A 20,887-nucleotide genomic window follows, 5' to 3' on the forward strand; every position below is an offset into this window, starting at 1 on the left:
AGCTAAAATCTGTATAAATAGTAAATATTAAGAAAGGATCACTACGAAAGCTGTAAAAAGAGTTTATGTATATAAATGTTGCATGTTTGTGTGTTTGTTTTAATGTGTTTACAATAAAAAATTTTTTAAAATTTTTTTTAAAAAAAGAAAATGTTTTTTCAGGCCCCATTCACTTTTTTGTCCAGACTTTCTTTTCACCTCCATGCCTCCAAATTTGTGCATTAGTCCAGTGATATTTGCTGCATATTCTTTGGCTCCTTCTGAACATGCTCCAGTGCTTCATCACACACATTTTTTCTGCTGTTTCCCACCTACCCACCCAGGAGTCATCTGTCTTCACAAGGCCTCCACAGTGATCCATAGTCCCAGGATCAAGCCTAATGCCTTCAGTCTGATATAAAACGTGAGGGACTGGCTCTACATTCATGACTATGCCAAGCAACTCAGTTTGCCTAAACAACAGGCGTGCACAGGTAGCTATGTATTAACCAACATATCTAAGGAGAGATGATAAATCATTACATGCAAGAAACTTTGTGGCATATGGATTCCCTGCCATATCTTGAATGGCTTGAGGTAAACTTCACACATACAGCATCCTACATTTGCTAAACATAAATTGTGTGCTGAATGCAAAGGAGCAGCTGACAAAATTGTTTTGAGAAGTATAAGGAATATTACTACAAGGTGGGTTCCTGGGCCCTCCTTCAGATGCCGAAGTGTTCCGCTTATAGCTGTTGATGATCTGCAGACTTCTACCTGCTACCTCCACTCTGGGAATCCTAGCAATCAATTCATACTGCTGTGAATTACAGAAATTCAAATCCAATACATCTGTAGGGTAGCAGATGAAGAAAGGTTTCATGCTTTACAATATAGACTAGCTGAGCATCTGCCTCTTCCAAGACTGCTGGGGAAGAGTTATGTTTGTAACTCATCACAACATCTGTAAGAATCAAACTCAGATATATGGACCGGAAGGACAGTTTTCTATGAACCTTAATGGCGGAAATCTCGCACATAATCTATTTGCTTTATGTCTTCAGTGGAAATTAATTCTGCTTGTCTGCAGAACAGACTGTTCATGCTTGTGTTATATTAGATTAGGGGTTCCTATTTTTTTTTTGCCATTACACCTCCCTTTAGTATAATCTTTAATGTATACAATAATCAATAGGCTACAATGAAATCCTTACAAATTTACACGAGGATGCATATGAAAAGAATAATTTTTTTTGCCAATACTGTGGCTCCCACATAGACAGTTATGATGTTGTAGCTTGAGATACTGTGTAGAGTTTTCAGGAGTCTGATAGCACTTTTTCCAACTAGCAAATTGTATTAAATGGCGTAAGTTTTCATGAGATGCTATTAAGCTCTTCCTGATTTCTGCCACCAACTAACATGTCTCTCCTCCTTTAATGTGCACATTTTTATTACTGTACTCCCAAAAAGATTGTTTTGGGATGGGAGAGATGTAGAAAACAGCAGAATGATTAAGGGACTTTCATTGTATTAAGTTTGGGGAGTATAGCTTAAGGGGAAAAGGTGAATGGAGACATTGATAGTGATGTATTATATTATATCGTGATGTGAATGCATATTTTTTTCTCCCTTTCAGAATAGTAAATCATCCAAGTAAGCTGACAATAGGAGAAGAAAGACAAAACAAAGTATCTCACATAATGTAAACTATTGGATTTGCTAATGCTGTGAGCTCAGAAGTTGGATTTGCTAATTGGATTTGCTAATGCTGTGGGCTCAGAAGTTTTAACAAAACATAATGGAGAATCACACTATCATTTTTAAAAAAACAACACTTTCATTCAGAATTTTCAAATGTTTGAATTTTTCTGATACTCTTAATTCAAGAATTAAAAATCAGTGAACAAGTTATGGCTTAATTTGCAAGTTTGTAAAAGTTATTTATGCTTTTGCATTGTATATGGAACTGTTCATTAGGGCTTCTTCATGGTTCTAAGAATCTGTGGCTTGATGGAATATGAAAGTTCCACATGTTAACTCCAGCCTCCTTTGCTTAAAAATAAAAAAGATACATGAATTCTCATGTCATGTTAGTGATCATTCCATGGATACTTGAAGGACCATTCAAGTAGGGTCCCAATGTTGGGCCAGAGGGGCTTTGGGGTGGATCCCGCTGAATTCTTCCTGCCTTGTGAACCTACCTGAGCATTTTTTTTCCTTGGGGCTTTCTGCCAAGTTCTCCCCATTACTATAGGACAGACACAGTCTTTCTTGCTGTGAGACCCACAACATGGGATCCTTTTGTGAAGAAGTTCTTTGTGGACAGCCAGGAACATCCTATTTCAGCAGGACACTGGGGATGTTTCCTTTGCTGATCCAAACATGAACTGTTTTTTGTCTCCTGATCTTTATGCATATCTTGTACCTACCTTGTAAAGATAAAGAACAATTGCTGGTTTGGAGTAGTGTTGCCTTCTCTTTCTCCTCCTTTTCCTTTTCCTTCTCCTTCTACAAACTTTGTTGACCAAAATGAGCCCATCTGAGAAGACCATATTTGCTAATAATAAGTGATAACTAATGTCTATGACAATAAACAAAATGATCAATTATTATAGATTTTAGAAATAGTCAACATAAACGCCATCTTCTGGAACGGAGTCCTCTCCCCTTGTTTTTTTTTTTTTTTTTTTTTTAAAAGATGACTTTTCTTGTGAAATTACTCCACTTTCACAAGGTGGAACATTGGGGAAGGCCAATTGTCTTTCATTTCTCAACCCCACCATGTTTTTTTGACCTCCTCGCATCGTTTCAGAGATCATTTTGGGGCAACCTCTTTGGCAGTGTTTCTCAACCTTGGAAGCTTGAAGATGGGTGGACTTCAACTCCCAGAATCCCCCAGCCAGCAGCGCTGGCTGGGGGATTCTGGGAGTTGAAGTCCACCCATCTTCAAGCTACCAAGGTTGAGAAACACTGCTCTTTGGATTCACAAGTCTCAAGATCTGCCTGCCTGGAAGTGCTCTTGTTTCATTCTCCAACAGGTGAAAAGAAAAGCACATTCACAGGCAGCCTCTTTCTGACTGCTTTGGGCTTCGAGGGCTGAGCACTCAAGGCCGCCTTTCAACCTTGGTCTCAAGTGAGGAACTTGGAAATGCGCCGCGCGGGGAGGACTCCCCCCTCCCCCCCACCCCGCGATTCTACAGTCCTTGATTGGTGGAAGGTATTGAGGGAAGCCCCGGATTCCTCTCTGTTGCACGCTCTGCGCTTTTGCGGTGGATCGTAGCCATTGGAGCAGAGGTGCGAGGCGGCTGAGAAGGCCTCTTGCCCTGAGGTGGCTGCTGCCCACAAGAGGCGGGCAGAAGGGAGGCCCCACCGCGCGCCAGTTTTTTTTTTTTTTTTCTCAGCAGCGAGGCTGACGCGGCTCCTTTAAGAGCCGCAGGTCTATGGAAATGAGCCTCGCAGAGCTGCTGCCGCAGCGGAGGCGAGCCGGGCTTGCTTGGCAGGCGGCTAGACCTTAGCTGGCTGCGGCGGGAGAGAGCAGGCGGCGGCGGCGGTGGCGGCGGACCTGCTCGGGCTCATCGGGAGAACCCGGCGGGGAGAGCCCGTCGGCCCGGATCTCCCATTTGGCATGAAGCGCAATTGCTGATCGCTGGACGGACAAAACGAAAACCGGACTGCGGGCGGTGGGAGATGGGCGGCGGCGGCGGCGGTGGCGGCGCCCCCGGCCGGGCTGTGCTGCTACTGCTGGCGCTGGGGATCCCCCGTTCCCGCGCCGACGGCCCCGAACCGCCCCCTCTCTGCGCCCCCTTCAGGGACCCTCGGCTGCCTGAGCGGCCGCTGTCACCACCGGGCGAACCGGCCGCTTGCGCCGAGCCGCCGCCGCTGTGGCTTTGCCGGGTTTCGCGTCCGGCCCGCGGCCTCTGGGCGCACCTGCTGGGGCCGCCGTGCGATGGTGCTTCGGCGGCGGCGGCGGCGGCGGCGGGCGAGGATGGAGAGCTGTTGCTGTTAAGCCACCTTCTCTTGGCCCCGGTTCCGGCCGGCCGATTCCGCAGAGGGCGAAGCCGGACTCTGTGCTTGAAACCGGGCACCCACATTCCTTTGCCGCCCGCTAGCTCGCGGGGCGGCTGCCAGCTAAGGTGCGCGGTGCGAGGCGGCGGCGAAGGCGACGTTAGAGACAAGCGTGGGCCGTTGCATCCCCGGGGAGAACTGATACTGCCCCCACGAACCCTCTGTCTCCGGCCGGGACGCCCATTACGGTTGGGGCTGTCGTGCCAACTCTGCGATGAGAAGAAGGAGATCTCAGTCCACTGGCTCCTGGCTGTGGGCTCTTCGCAGCAGGAGATGGAGAAGCTGTGGCCCTCGGAGGGGTGCGGCTGCCAAGGAGAGGGGGGTAGCAGAAGGAAGCGGGATGTGAACACCGGCCCCCAGTTCCAGATGCCCACCTACCAAGTATCAGTGCCGGAGAACAGACCAGCAGGCACACCTGTGATCTTGCTGAGGGCCATGGACCCTGATGAGGGGGACGCGGGCCGATTGGACTACTCCATGGATGCCCTCTTTGACAGCCGCTCCAACAGCTTCTTTGCCATTGATCCCCAGACAGGAGCCGTGACCACAGCTGAAGAGCTGGATCGAGAAACCAAAAGCACCCATGTGTTCCGGGTGACGGCGACAGACCACGGCATACCGCGTCGCACAGCTCTGGCCACACTCACAATCACTGTCAGTGACACCAACGATCACGATCCTGTGTTTGAGCAGCAGGAGTATAAGGAGAGCATGCGGGAGAACCTTGAGGTCGGCTACGAAGTGTTGACGGTGAGAGCAACCGATGGCGATGCAAGCCCCAATGCCAACATCCTGTACCGCATCTTGAACGGGAACGGGGTCAACAGGATCTTTGAGATTGACCCCAAGTCTGGAGTCATCCGCACCAATGGCCTTGTGGACAGAGAAGCTGTGGAATCCTATCAGCTGATAGTGGAGGCCAATGACCAGGGCCGAGACCCAGGAGCACGCAGCAGCACGGCCACAATTCATATTACAGTGGAGGATGACAATGACAACTCACCGCAGTTCAGTGAGAAACGTTATGTTGTACAGGTACCCGAGAATGTTGCTTCAAACACCCACATCCTGCAGGTAAATGCCACAGACAGGGACAAAGGCAGCAATGCTATGGTGCATTATAGCATAATGAGTGGCAACACTCGGGGACAATTTTACATAGATGCCCAAATAGGTAATATTGATGTAGTCAGCCAGCTTGATTATGAGATGAATAAGGAATACACTCTTCGCATTAGGGCCCAAGATGGAGGAAGGCCGCCCCTTTCCAACATCAGTGGGCTGGTGACCATCCAGGTACTGGATGTGAATGACAATGCCCCTATCTTTGTTAGCACCCCTTTCCAGTCCACGGTGTTGGAAAATGTACCTGTGGGCTATTCTGTTATTCACATCCAAGCCATTGATGCAGATTCTGGGGAGAATGCCCGACTTGAATATGCTCTGGTTGATATGAGTCCCGGTTTCCCTTTTACTATCAATAACAACACAGGCTGGATTGTAGTGGCTTCTGGTTTGGATCGTGAAGCTGTGGACTTCTATAAATTTGGGGTTGAGGCCAGAGATCATGGTAACCCTCCAATGACTTCTTCAGCAAGTGTTAGTATTACTGTTCTGGATGTCAACGATAACAATCCTGAATTCACGCAAAGGGAATATACCATGCGTCTCAATGAAGATGCAGCGGTGGGTACCAGTGTTCTTATTGTCTCAGCCATTGATCGGGATGTCAACAGTGTCATCACCTACCAGATCACGAATGGGAATACTCGCAATCGCTTCTCCATCACCAGCCAGAGTGGTGGTGGTCTCATCACTCTGGCCCTACCCTTGGATTATAAATTAGAGCGGCAGTACCTTCTTACAATCACAGCTTCTGATGGCACTCGGTTTGACACAGCTCAGGTCTTTGTTAATGTAACTGATGCTAATACACATCGACCGGTGTTCCAGAGTTCCCATTACACTGTTAACATCAATGAGGACAGTCCAGTGGGTACTACCGTAGTTATTATCAGTGCTACGGATGAAGATACAGGGGAGAATGCTCGCATCACTTACTTCATGGAGGACAGTATTCCTCAGTTCAAAATTGATATAGATACTGGTGCTGTGACAACTCAGATGGAATTGGATTATGAAGACCAAGTATCCTATACTTTGGCAATTACAGCTCGTGACAATGGCATCCCACAGAAATCAGATACCACCTATCTAGAAATACTAGTTAATGATGTAAATGACAATGCACCTCAGTTTTTAAGGGATAATTACCAAGGATCTGTCTATGAGGATGTACCTGGTTTCACAAGTGTCCTACAGGTTTCTGCTACAGATAGAGATTCTGGGATGAATGGGAGAGTGTTCTATACCTTTCAGGGTGGAGATGATGGTGATGGAGACTTCATAATTGAAACCACCTCTGGTATTGTTAGGACGTTGCGTAGACTGGACAGGGAAAATGTTCCACTCTATGAGCTTAGAGCATATGCAGTTGATAAAGGAGTACCGGCCATGAGGACTCCAATTGATGTCCATATCACTATTCTTGATGTCAATGACAACCCCCCTGTCTTTGAACATGATGAGTTTGACATCTTTGTGGAAGAAAATAGTCCAATAGGCTTAGTGGTGTCCCGAATCACTGCCAGTGATCCAGATGAGGGTACCAATGCTCAAATTATGTATCAGATAGTGGAAGGTAATATTCCGGAGGTCTTCCAACTTGATATCTTCTCAGGAGAGTTGACAGCATTGATGGATTTGGATTATGAGACCAAGTCTGAGTATGTCATAGTAGTCCAAGCTACTTCAGCTCCACTGGTAAGCCGGGCTACTGTGCATGTTCGTTTACTGGATAGGAATGACAATGTCCCAGTCTTGAAGAACTTTGAGATCATATTCAATAACTACATCACCAACAAGTCCAGCAGTTTCCCCACTGGAGTGATTGGCAGGATCCCAGCTTATGATCCTGATGTTTCTGATAGTCTTACATACAGTTTTGAGCAAGGCAATGAATTGAAACTTGTTCTCTTGAACCACAGTACTGGAGAACTACGTTTGAGCAGGGCCCTGGATAACAATAGACCTTTGGAGGCAACCATGAGAATTTCTGTAACAGGTAAGGTGTGTTTTGGTGTGGGAGGTATTAGTCTGAATTTGTGTCAGCTAATGGACTGGGATCAAATATACTACTAGGCTATAATAAAATTTGGTTTATATCACTATAAGTCATGGTTATATCCATTCTGGTATATCAGCTGTAGTTATAGTTTATAGTTTATGTGATGTGTGAATCCAGCTAAGTGTGGCTTGGCTAACAAAATAACAGATTTTTAAAAAATTGTGGTTTAGCAATGTGAACATAAGACCAGAAGGAAGTAATGAAGCTATTTTATCCAATTTCTATTTCTTCAAGTTTTCCTCATTGCCCAATTGAGAAGCTATAGCTAAAATTATTATAGCAATTAAGAAAGGAAACAAAATCACATATGAAAAACAAATTACTGAGTCTGATCCCTAATCTTTGATTAAGTTTATAGGTGTTGTGCAAATGGATGGATGACACCTTTTAGAAATTCAGCTGCCAGTCTCTCATTTTTGGTTCTTTCGGTAGAGACATTGTAGAATTGGTGGAGATTGAAAAATATGCAAACAATTAATCTTGTTGCATTACCCCAGTTTACTGTCATAGTCTTCATTCTAAAATAGTTCCTTTTCTCTATGTTGCCAATTTTCCAGAAAAATATCTCCTCTTCTTCTTTTTTCTGTTGAAATCAGTCAATCACTCAAAATTAATCCCAAATAAGATTGACTTGTCTCATATATGACTAGACTGAATGATGATGTGAAGGCATCAAAATGGCTTTTTAGTGGCCAGGACAGATTGCATGAGATGCCAGGAGAATGAATTTTGTGAATATTTCTAAGTAGGAATTGATGTTCTTCTGTCAGCACTTAGAAAGCAGGGAAAGAAAAGAATTTGGTGCAGTTGTCACGAAGAGATTTGGTTATCATATGAAGCATTTTGGATAGTTTGTCTGTATTTGCCACTTGGGGTTCCCATAAAAATCTTGACGATGTAAATTTATGCCATTGAAAGTTTGCTGGTCTTTACATTGCCTCAAGACTATTTTTATTTGAGCAGACAAATAAGTTGCTCTTCTGCTAAATTTGTGCCACAGGTTGGCATACTGTGGAAGAAATGTGTCAGGGGAGCTGAAGATACAACCCCTTTAATTAGCCACATGCTCTTCTTTTCTTACATTGCCTCTTTATTAGGGTGCCTAATGCCTAGCAATTAACTTAAATTAAATGTCACTATCCCAATTCAGAGCTTTCCAAGGGCTGCAGGGCTGCAAGCATCAACAGATAGATATTTATAAGTAACATATAGCTAAAAGTAAAGGAAGCTGCTGATGGTGTCAAGAGCGTGCAAAAAGGGCCAGTGATTAAATCTTAAGATAGTAAATGTTCAAATGACAAAGTTCTTCAATGACAGGAATATTTATACGTTTGATTATGCACGACAAAAATGTAACACCGCGTAGTTTATTGAGGGCTACCAGATCTGGGCTACGAAAATCCAGATAACCATGAGAGGTCAGGAAAGTTTTAGAGCTTTCTAGATGTCTTTGCTGCCAAAGACCTGGAGTTCCTAATCCTATTAATAGGATAGGATAGATGTTGTCTATAAAATAGTTTAGCTAAAATAGGCTTTCCTGGTGTTATGTCCTCTATGTATAGTTGGATCTAGTGGGAATAAATATGGCTGGATTAATTCTTTAAGAACAGTTTTGGCCAGGGCTTAGATGATTAGAGACATGGCATTTCAGGCCTTCTGATTAGTTTCTGGGTGCTACAGTTTGCTAAGACTTTATTTTGCTAAGGCTTTTTGCTCAAAAACCTCCCTACAACCATCATCGTTGGCAAGCTCTTTCCGGCATCAGTGAACCCTGTGTATTTCAGGTGGCTCTGGCAATTGGGGCTTCTTCCCATTTAATTTTCTACATTGTCCCTGACTTAGTATTCTGCTTGGGATGTGTAGGAAATAGTTAGTTTCTTGCAAGTCCTTGAACTGTAAAAATCGGATCTGGAAGTAGACAGGGCTTATACTAGAATAGCCCTTGGCTAAAATGGTACCAATTGTGCCCATTCCAAATGATTGGAATATGAGTGAAGAATTAGTATTGATGATGCAAGTGCAAGGAGACAGCACATTTGGTTAGCCTGGATAAATCCTATAGTGGTGTCTGTTGCTCATTCCATCTCCACTGCTGAAACGATTATCCTCAAATCTTACAACTCACTTATGTAGCATCTCCCATTTGGTGCAAGACATAATTCACCTTTCCCTAGAAGAAGCTTGGTGGCCTACATCAGTGGTCCCCAACCCCCCGTCCCTTGACCGGTGCCGGGCCGTGGAGTACCTGGCACCGTGCCGCGCAGCGGCCGGGGGACATGAACGCTGCAGCGCAAAGGCTCCTGGGCCGTATGCAAAAGCTCCTGGGCCGTGCGCAATGGGCCGTGCGCAAAAGCTCCTGGGCCGTGCCCCCACCCCTGCGCGTGCTCAGCGGGCCACGGCGATAAAAAGGTTGGGGACCACTGGCCTACATTATTAAACTTATCTGGAAGAAAAGGCTCTGCCCCAGGTTCTTCAGAAGAGAATAGGTTACAACTACAAAACATTTAAGTCTCTACTTCTATAGCATCTCCAGGAGGCAATTACCTCTGTACAAAGTCAGATGAGTTATTGCATGATGTTTTAAATGCATATGATCCATTACTGAGTTAGTTCTGGTTAGGACTGTGAATTTGGCAATGTTTATTTTCCCTATGGTCTTAGACGGTGTCTACCCAGACCAGCACTCAAAATTATTTTCCTTCAGCAATAATTTTTACTAGTCATTACTTGTCTATTTCTTTCTTGGGTCGTTGTAGTCACACCTGTTCTACCAGGTTTCTGGTAGGAATTATGGAGCCACATTTATGGTCCAAATTTTGCATGTGATGCTGCTGGTATCTACCTCCAGGGACAAAATAATGATGGATAGTTGGAGCAAACTCAGTTTGAAGTGAACCAAATGCCAATGGCAAATTTGACAGACTTTGCCACTGAAATATATGTTCATGTGTGTGGATTGATTGCAGATGTGTCAAGAATTGTAGTTTCAATAGACCTGTTTTACCTTACCATTTGAAGGCTATTATTGAGCCATTGTATACTTCTTTTTAATGAAAAAAAACTTTACTGCTTAATTATTATTAACGCCAACATCGTCCTACATTGGAGAATATGTTTTCCTGCAGGTTCTATATATTGACATTTGCTCTGCTTTTGTTTGATAAAAGAAATTACATGCTTTCAATTTTTGTGTCTATCAAATTTTTCTTACATAACTAAATTTTCTGCAAGCTTTATAATTAAAGGATTATTAATTTTGCATCTTATTTTCTTGCTCCTAGTTTATAATATATTTTGCAGTATGTATCTCCTTCTTTAGCTCCAACATACAGCGTATTTTTCTATATAAAATCCCAAACAGTATTATTATTATTATTATTATTTTAAAAAATCCTATTTCAAGCGAGCATAGTACTACATCTCCAGATATAGACCAAAATTTGTCAACCTGATATCCTTGAGATCTGTTGGATTATCAACCTCTTTTCAGGAACATTGATGTTGATATATTATTGTTGTGAAGCTATTGAGATTGAAATATTATCTGTGGCTCTTAAAGGAGTGTTCACACCAAATAAGTACAACCAAGGCTAGAAAATGCAGGATACAGTGATTTCAGCCTATACCTTCCTAAAAGGAAAGATATATTTTTTTCTTCCTGCCTGTTTGTAAGAATAACAGTCAGGCTTTCTAGATTATCCCAAATGTTGCAGAAGAACAAAGGAGAGAGATTTAAATATATGTTGGGGGGAATGAAATTCTTTGTCCCAGGAGCATCATTGCATATCCACCCCTCAACCCCCATTAATATCACCGTCCATAGCATAGATGATGATAGACCTGCTTGCTGGAAACAAATTTGGAGATGCGTAAGAGCAGCTGTCCCTGGGTTTCAGCAATTAAACTCTCAGCATGGTAGCTAAAGATCGCACCTGCTTGGTGGGGATAGGCGAACAGGGACTGGGGAATACTGCACAGTGGCTAGATTAAAGGACTGATAATATCCATGGCTCCTGGCTGCCTTCAGAGCCTTGCTGAATGATATTGCTGCCTCTGATGGAAGCCCCTGGCATTATTAGAAATTAATGCAGCTGGCACTCTGGGGCCGGTTACTTGCAGCAGAGAATGGATTTTCTTTGATTCTTCTGCCATAGCAATAAATCAAGAATACCCAGCTATATTGCCAGATAATAGATTGGTAATTTCTAAAGAAGCATCCAAATGCAGGTAGTCCTCTACTTATAACAGTTCATTTAGTGACTGTTTGAAGTTACAATGGCACTGAAACAAGTGCCTCATGGTCCCCATGGTCATGTGATTTACGTTTGGATGCTTGGCAACTGATTCATATTTATGACGGTTGCAGTGTCCCGGGGGCACGTGGTTTCCTTTTGCAACTTTCTGACCAGCAGAGTCAATGGGGAAGCCAGATTCACTTAACAACCGTGTGACTTAACAAGTGCAGTGATTCACTTAACAACGGTGGCAGGAAAGGTCGTAAAATGGGGCAAAATTCACTTAACAAAGGTCTCGCTTAGCAACAGAACTCTGGGGCTCAATTGCGGTCGTAAGTTGAGAAGTACCTGTAATAAGTTTTCCATTGTACCATTCTCTTTTCTTTCTTTTTTTAAAATAATTTTTATTAAACATTTTTTCAAAAAAACAAAAAAGACTCCTTAAACAATAGTTTCGCAAAGGTTAAACATTTCTTACTTATTCATTTTTTTCTCCTTTATTTCAATGTACCCTTTATACATACAAGTTAATATTGATTTATTTACATATATACATATAAATAACAGTGTACACAATTTCATTTCTACAAACTGCATTTTTTCTGTTTCCTCTTATGTGTTGTTACATTTCTACTCCTATATCTTCCTTATTTGATCTTCCCTTGCCTTTTATCTCTCTCATCTAGCCATTCGTACCATTTCTCCCACACTATATAATATTCCATTTTAATATAAATAAATTATAAATTATTTAATATAAATATGTACATATAATATGTACCATTTTCTAATTATGGTTTGTTGCACCGATATGATGATGTTGAGCCCAACTGCAGTATCTACATATGGCAGATAAAAAAGATGCTAGAAAATACAAAGATAATAGAGGAGGAAGAAGAAGAAGAAATAGAAGGAGATGTAAATTTGATGAGTGGTGGTTTCATGTACTTGGATCTTGTTGCAATAGAGCCATGATAGTGAACCTATGGCACGTGTGCTGGAAGTAGCACGCAGAGACATCTCTCCGGGCATGCGGGCCGTCCCCCCTTGCTCTTCCGGGTTGCGGCGCACCGGCCAGCTGGTCTTCGCATGTGCACGCATGCCAGAAACCGGAAGTTCAGGTGACCGGTGTGTGTGTGCCGGACACCTGAAGATCATCTTCCCAGCACGCGCATGCACACCAGGCAGCTACTCTTCTGGTTTCTGGCATGCGCATGTGCACCAGGCAGCTAGTTTTCGCACGTGCATGGTGCCAGAAACCGGAAGACCGGGTGGCTGGTGCGCATGTGTGCACCAGAAACCGGAAGATCATCTTCCCGGCACATGCATGCGCACCAGGCGGCTGCTCTTCCAGCAGACGCTCCCATTTCAGCACTCAGTACTGAAAAGGTTCGCCAACACTGCAATAGAGGGATGTGGGCCTTTCAGTGGTTTCCAGAGAGTTTGGCTTCCATGTCTCAAAACTTGCTGCCACTGACTGTGCTTGGCTGATAGGAAGGCATCTAATGGAAAAATAAGCTGTAGGGAGAAAATATATCAAGGCCATATCCATAATTCAGAAAGGAATGAAATTAATTAGTTGAAGATGTTTGAGTATACAGTATTGAGTTGGAGACCATTTGAAAATACGTTGCCATAAGATCAGAGTTATAATTTTTAAGATCTAAGTAAACATAACAGATCTAGAATGTTCAAATTACATAAAAGAATTTTTAAAATAGTATTTTAGCTGAACATTATGACATAAAAGTTAGCTTTCATAAAACCAGCATGAACAATCCTATTTTTTCCCTCCAAAGGAGCATGGAGCCAATATTAATGATTTTTGTTCAGAAAATGATGGGCAAGTTAGTATAACGCACTAAATTGGATACTATAGTGCAAAATGACTCACCTGTATAACAAAATAATTCTTTTAAAATCGTACTGCTGTTATTAAGGTAACACTGAGAATACAAGAGGATCTTTTCTCTATTAGAACAGTTTTATCACATACAGTAGATTACAATTGTGTCTGTTTGGACCATAATTTAGCTTGCTGCAGTGAACCATGGATTCACACAGTCACTGTTCACTCTGTACTTCAAAAATCAGAAGTTTACAGTATATATTAACTGCAATATACCATGTGATCGGAAACAAACATTATGGTCAATATGAATTTTGATAGTGACAAAGTATCAGCTAGACTCATAAATTGTATTCTGAAATTGCCATGTTTAAGCATATTATAGATAAAATCAGTCACGTTTTATGTGTGTAGAGACTTCAGTTACTATAAAAGAGAATGAAGGCAGCATGTGTAATAGAGGTTTGTTGCAGTTTTGACTTGCAGTATTAACCTATGGTTTATTTATTATATCCCAATACAGCCAGTAGCTGGTTTTACCATTCTATTTCAGGTTTCTTCATTTTAGCACTCTCTACATTATTAGGATTGCTGCCTGCAATCCTAATAATACATGGGCGGAATGTATGTATTTGCATAATAATTTTGTTCTTTTTTCTTTCCCCCCATTATTTAAATATAATAGCAATAAAAATAATTAAAAGATATTCTGGATGAAAGGCTAGGTAGAAACTTTTCATGAATTATTGTTGATATCACTAGGGGAAAAAAAAACATGTTTCAGATTGCTAGAATGTATCCAGCCTGAATATGATGTAGACCAGGGGTGTCAAACTGTATTTCTTCAAGGGATGGATCAACATTGTAGTTTTCCACTGGCTGGTGGTGGTGGTGGTGGTGGGGAGAGCGGGGGGTAGGGGGGGAGACAGGACGGACAGCTCCTACAGCATCCTGCCAGCCGAAACGGGGTGAGGGGGGCGTGCACAGCCCCCTCTGCCCTGTTTTCGGCCTGAACGGCCTCCCCGCACCTCATTTTTGCATGAGGTGTCCCCCTCACCTCAACTTTGGCCTCCCCGGCTTCTAGCAGCACTCTGCCGGCCAAAAACGGGCCATGCAGAGGCCTCCGCAAGGCCCGTTTTTGGCTGGCAGAGTGCTGCAGAAGGTCAGGAAGGCCGAAAACAGTCCGTGTGGGGGCCACACATGGCCCATTTTGGCCAGCAGAGGCACTGCACTGCAGGCTAGTTCTTTGATATTTCCAGACCGGCCCCACGGACCAGAGTTAGGGTTGATGTAAGTCTGATGTAGACCATTCAGTAGAGGTTTCTTTTTGGTGTCAGTTATAGGGGTTTTTTCTCCCGCATTTTGCTTCTTACTAATCCTTTTTATATGCTATCCTATTAGACTTTTTTCCATGTCATTTTTTTGCCAGTCCCTATAATCTTGGCCCAATGACTTTCTGCTTTCTTAGATTGAATTGGTTTACAGTTGTAGCTGTTCAGGTATTTTGAACCATGAAATAGGATTTTCTATAAATTAAAGGGTGTTAGGATTGAGATTAGCATGTGAAAATATAAGAGCCGGCTTGGCAACTGCTAGAATCCTTCAGTCCAAGTCCCAAGTTGGCCTAGATAATTTATTTAAACCATCGGTTCCACCTTTATAACTATAATACCACCTCTAAATTAGAGGAATGACTATGGAGGAATGGCTAATCAGTTATCCTTTCAAGGATCTTCTGGCTATGATGTAATTTTAGTATTGGGAATGAATTGATTTATGATGTGGAAGATTGTAGGATGCAAAGCAAATAAATTACCCAGTTCCTATTTCATAGATTCTAGTAGTGAGATAGCAGATAATAAAAATTAAAAGGAGCAGATCTCTGCCAGCAATATCTGCTGAAGAAATATAAACCATCAAAAATTGGAGTATGGAAAATGGAATTCCTTTTATAACTGAACAATATTTTCTAGGCAAGTGTATTGGAATGTCTTGTGAAAATAACTTCATTACGGGTAGTCCTCGAATTACAACAATTCGTTTAGTGACCATTTGAAGTTACAATGGCACTGAAAAAAGTTACTTATGGCCGTTTTTCACACTTACGACTGTTAGCATCTCTATGGTCATGTGATCAAAATTTGACTGCTTGGCAACTGGTTCATACTTATGACTATTGCTGTGTCCCAAAGTCATGCTTTTATGACCTGACAAGCAGAGTCAATGGGGAAGTCAGATTCACTTAAGAATCAGTTACTAGTTTAACAACTGCCTTGGTTCACTTAACAACTGTGAAACGAAAAGTCATAAAATGGGCCAAAACTCACTTAACAACTGTCTCATTTAGCAACAGAAATTTTGGGCTCAATTGTGATCGTAAGTCGAGGACTATTATGTATTTTTTAAAATCCATACATTCTGATAGCAGTGTTCAAAATGTTTCTAAGTTGCACTGGTTGTAAATAAGATTGTGCTCTAAACCGATCTGTAATTTCCTTGAATATGAGTACGGCACTGTAATGCGACGAGAATGAAAAAAAATTACCATTAGTCAATATCTGAGCAATAGTTTGCGTCTCTGAAGTGGAGAGTTTTGAATCAAAGTTCATGAGTATGCTCAAGAGATGGTGTCCAGGGTTGGGCTGCTGGGGGTTTGGAGGAGTTTGGGAGAACCTCTAGCTAAGATTCTGTGCAGTTCAGAGAACCCCCAAATCCCATTCGTGGCTGGCCCCTCCCACCTCACCCCGCCCCTCCCAGGAGTCCCCACATGGCCCATTTTGGATGCAGGTAATGCATGGAGGCTCGGGGAGGGCAAAAAACATGTCTACCGGAAGTTCGGGAGGCCTCCAAAGGGCCTCTGGAGCCTGGGGAGGCCGTTTTCGCCCTTCTGGAGGCTTGAGGAAAGCCGTGGTGCAGGAGGCCGACTTGGCCACGCCCACCCAGCAACCGGACAGAGAACCCCTTGCTAAAATTTTTGAAGCCCACCCCTGGTGGTGTAGTGTTCTGTTTTTGCATTGTGCTTACCAGATTGACATTCTCATGTATCTCATTCCAAAATAATTCACATGCAGAAGAACATTTCAGTTATCACTTACTGTGGAGCAGTTTACTTGACTAATGTTAAATGAGGAACATAAAGGAGCTTTTTTTCAACAGTCTTGTTCCCATAGCAAATGTCTCCCTTTTCCTCTGAATGAGAGTAAAATCTGATTGGGTGATTGCTTGATTATGTATCATCAGGTTGTTTTTGACTCCTAGTGACTACATAGATAGATTCCCACCCCCCATAACACTCTATCCCTAACCTGTTATTTCAGGTCTCCCAATGGTGCTGCTATTGCCATTGCAACTGAATCCATTCCACCTCACTGCTGACTATTTTCTTTTCCTCTTTCCTTTCACCTTTCCCAGCATTAGAGCCTTTTCCAGGGGGCTGGATGTTCACCTAATGTATCCAAAGTAGGATAATTTGAACCTGATCATTTTTGCCTTTAGTAAGAACTCTTGAGTTGATTTATTTGATGATCCATTGGTTTGATTTCTTGGCTGCCCACAATAATCTTGGCCATCTTCTCCAACACTAAAATTCAAAGGCATCAATACTTTTCCTGTCCTGCTTCTTTAAAGTCCAACTTTTGCTTCCAAAGAATATTACAGGATATGCTTGCATGATTCTGATCTTTGTAGGAATAGACATAGGTAAAGGTAAAGGTTCCCCTTGCACATATGTGCTAGTCGTTCCCGACTCTAGGGGGCGGTGCTCATCTCCATTTCAAAGCTGAAGAGCCAGCACTGTCCAAAGACGTCTCCGTGGTCATGTGGCTGGCATGACTCAACACCAAAGGTGCATGGAACGCTGTTACCTTCCCACCAAAGGTGGTCCCTATTTTTCTACTTGCATTTTTTACATGCTTTTGAACTGCTAGGTTGGCAGAAACTGGGACAAGTAATGCGAGCTCACCCCGTTACGCGGCACTAGGGATTCAAACTGCTGAACTGCTAACGTTTCAATCAACAAGTTCAGCATCTTACCCACTGAGCCACCGCATCCCTTAGGAATAGACATAACACAGCACTAATAATTTCAGCATACACGTAGTCTGGTTCCCTTCATCCCATGGAGATACATGTTTAATCCGTTGCTTTGGGCCAATTTATCAAACAAACAATATTGAATCTTTAGAAGGGGTTGCATCAATTACATATATTCTGAGTTCAGCATCTGTTTTAACATTCCTGCAGTTCTTTTGCATTAAGTTCTCTCCTTCCTATTCCACTTGTCAGTCTGTTTCTGCCACTTCTACAGTGGCAGGATCATTGTGGTAAGGTTGTGAATCGGTATCCTGATTTGGTACCATGTCAACAGCATTTCCATTTTTAGCAAAGCAGTTCTGACTTTCGATATTGTTATGTTGACCCAGATGGTCTGGCTTTACTTCTTCGGCATTGGCCTCCATTATAATAAGAATACATATAATGGCTTTTGCTCTATCCTGAGCATGTGTAGAGCATATATTTGGAAGGGCTTTGGTTAAACAGTATTCCCAACTTGCTCCCTTTATTCCTCAGTCTCCAAATTACATTTTCCCCTTAAAACTTTTTGTTGCTGGGCTTTGAGGGATGGTTGTGATGTGTTAATGCTATTTGTTTCTAAATTTTATGCCCATGTCATTGCACAAGAAAAAAGGTTCAAGACTCTGCTTCAGATCAAGTGACTTCTTACACTCAATCCCATTTTATGCTTCCTTTGGAATAAATAGAATTTTGGCCATTCTTTTCCTTTGCCTTGAGAGTTGGAGATGTCTGGTCCATTGGTCTGTAGCCTCACAAGTTCAGTCCTTCAGACAGGAACTGCTTTTCCTTTAATCTGCAACTTTATGCTTTATGCATCAGAGTGAATTAGTGTGCTTTAGTCTGAGACAGGGATAGCTCATGTCCAGACAGGCTATCCCAGCTGAAGTTTCATGGAGTTCAGAAAAGTAGGTTTCCAACTGTCTCATCTTGGTTGGGGGGTCTTTGCCACCAAACAGAATTTGAGGCTTGGTTTCTTCTGTTGTAAAAGTATAGTTGAGTAAATAAAACATTCTAGACTTCATAAAATTTGGTAATTGGGAGAAAGTACACCTATCAACATTCCTTCCTATTTCACTTGTCAGTCTGTTTCTGCCACTTCTATTGTCTTCTATTGTCTTTCCTACAAAATAAAAGAGAATCCAAATTCTTATATGCCATTTATGTCAACCCAAAGGTGCTTTGGATGAGAGAAACAAAACGTCTTCAAAGAAAAACCAGAAAGTTCAGTTGCCTCTTGAAAAAGCACCTTTGGGACAACCATGACTCGGATGACTGAGAATCTCCAGAGAGATTTATGTTCAACAATATTTAACCAACAATATTTAATATTTAACTTACCCTGTTTGGCTTCCAGTCCTACCTGACTTGACTTAGTATCATAAGACCCTGTCTTATATTTTTTTGAACCCTGAAATAAGCGCTTGGCCTTATTGACATGCACTCAAAAAGCCCAATTGGGCTTATTATCAGGGGATGTCTTATTTGGGGGGAAACAGGGTACTCAGAAGGATAACTTAGAGAATTTGTTTTCTTGCATATGAGTGCTGCTGTTGCCATTCATGCTTGCACAGTCCAAAATCAAACATTTATGGACCAACCTTAATTGATTCTGCTGACTCCTTTTAAACTTGGATTCCTAATTCCTGGTTGTCTGGGCAAAATTCTGCAACCCTCTTTCTTGCTGAACATCATGTTTTACTTTTCTAGTGGTTTTTTTAATCAAATGGTTGTCACCCCTATTTCCATACTGTAGTTTCTTTAGACAGTTACAAGACAGTACCTGCAATTTGATTTATCAGCACAATGCTAATAATATAGAATTTTCTTAGTAGTATGGTACTGTAGAAGACCAGCATTCTAAAGGTGCACAATGGAAAAAAAATGAAGACTTCAAAATTCAGTTTTCCCCCAGTTGTAGAGCAAATCTGCCAAACTTTTTACATCGACCTATTATTTTTGAATAACATCAACCTTCATAATTTAAGGAGAAGGAAAAGGGATTATTTAGGCGATATAATGCATTTCATCAGTAAAGTCAATTACAATTTAGGAAATTAGATCCTAACTGCAAAATAGAATTTGATTGAAAGATCTAAGTTTACCATGAAGTTACTAAAACTCTGGGATTAAAGATGATGTATGCTGCCTGCAGCATATTCATACAAAGGTGATAGAGCACAGGCAGAGAGCCAGTTAGTTCTAGTGGTTAAAGCACCAGCAAACTATGAGCTCTAGTCCTGATATAGCTAGTGGGGTGACTTTGGGCCATTTATTTTTCTCTCAGCCATGAATTCAGGCTTGGGTGACATGTTAGTCAGTCAATTTTTGTCACAACCAAATGGATCAAAACTTGGTTGATAAAAAAAAAAGTGAATGCTACCCTTGCAGAAAAAATGCTAGGAAGAAAATAGAGAATAGGTATTTATAAACGTTAGGATGTCTTAATATTGCTGGTAACTCACTATTCAGGTCTGCCCATTGTGATCACTTTGCAGAATCCCTCTGTCCATAAATTTGAGGGAGATAAAGTTTTCTGTAAGTTGTCAGTGGAAATTCAACCGGCAAAAAGAGGTATTGGAAGCCCAAAGAGGCAACCAAGAGGAACTTGGTTCTTTTTGAGGTGTGAGATGATTTATAGGTTTTGATGGGAGCTGTATCTCTCTCCAAATCAAAGCTTTAATCTGGACTTCTGTCTAAAAGCGTGGGTTTTCCTTCGCTGCCTGATAAGGGAATCTGGGCTCCAGCCGTTGCCATAGCAGCTATTGCCCTTCACCAAACAATGAATAACGGTTAGAAAACCACATGCAGATTTTTTCTGTTGGAGGTTTGGCTTCAGGCATGCAGATGATTGTGTCCCTTTATAATTCTGTGCTGATGCCACCCAAATTCACGTTGCAGCTGTTCTGTTCCTCAGCCTTGAATTTCCCACATATCCTCACCTCTACAAGATGTCTCATGTGTTAAATCATCTACCACCTGCCACTCAAAACCCTTATTTTTTTTCCAGTAATTTATTCACCTGGCACAAACAAATCAGCCAAGAATATACTGTGCATAAAAGTGCCCACCTGGAGAGAAGAGATTATCAGCCCCTCCTACCTGGAATATCTGAGGCATGCAATCTTCAGATTGGAGAGCCCTTTAGCTGTTTGAATAGCACTCCTGAGGACAGTGTTTGCTGATCTTAATGGAGAACAAGGAAAGGATTCATAAAGCCTAAACTCACTCACTCACTCACTCTCTCTCTCTCTCCCTCCCTCCCTCCCTCCCTCCCTCTCTCTCTCTCTCTGTATCATCTGTATCTGTATCCATATGAGGGAAGCAATAGTATACTGCATCACGACTAAGTATTGGCAGCTGTTAGAGTTCAGTCAGAAGCAGAGTGAGAGCCAAAACTCAGAGCTGAAAAATGTTCAGAAATACTATGCAGCCCGGAAGAGATTTGTGCTCATGATGGATCCCAGTCCAAATAAGAAGCTTTTCATAGCCCTT

General features: G+C 42.3%; 1 protein-coding gene across 6 annotated transcripts in view; it reads left to right on the forward strand.

The window, feature by feature from the left end:
- The first annotated feature begins 3,216 nt into the window (after window positions 1-3,216).
- The window catches only part of CELSR2 (cadherin EGF LAG seven-pass G-type receptor 2), a 99,821-nt gene continuing 82,150 nt past the window's right edge, over window positions 3,217-20,887 (forward strand). For all 6 annotated transcript variants that reach the window (XM_087889585.1, XM_034414755.3, XM_034414753.3 and 3 more), the window contains exon 1: window positions 3,217-7,174. In XM_087889585.1, the coding sequence (XP_087745711.1) occupies window positions 3,673-7,174 (3,502 nt within the window). In that variant the 5' untranslated portion in view covers window positions 3,217-3,672. The remainder of the gene's footprint in view (window positions 7,175-20,887) is intronic.

The sequence above is a fragment of the Pantherophis guttatus genome, chromosome 3 (genome assembly GCF_059756535.1).
Source record: "Pantherophis guttatus breed Tessera chromosome 3, ASM5975653v1, whole genome shotgun sequence".
In the NCBI taxonomy this organism is placed as follows: Eukaryota; Metazoa; Chordata; class Lepidosauria; order Squamata; family Colubridae; genus Pantherophis; species Pantherophis guttatus.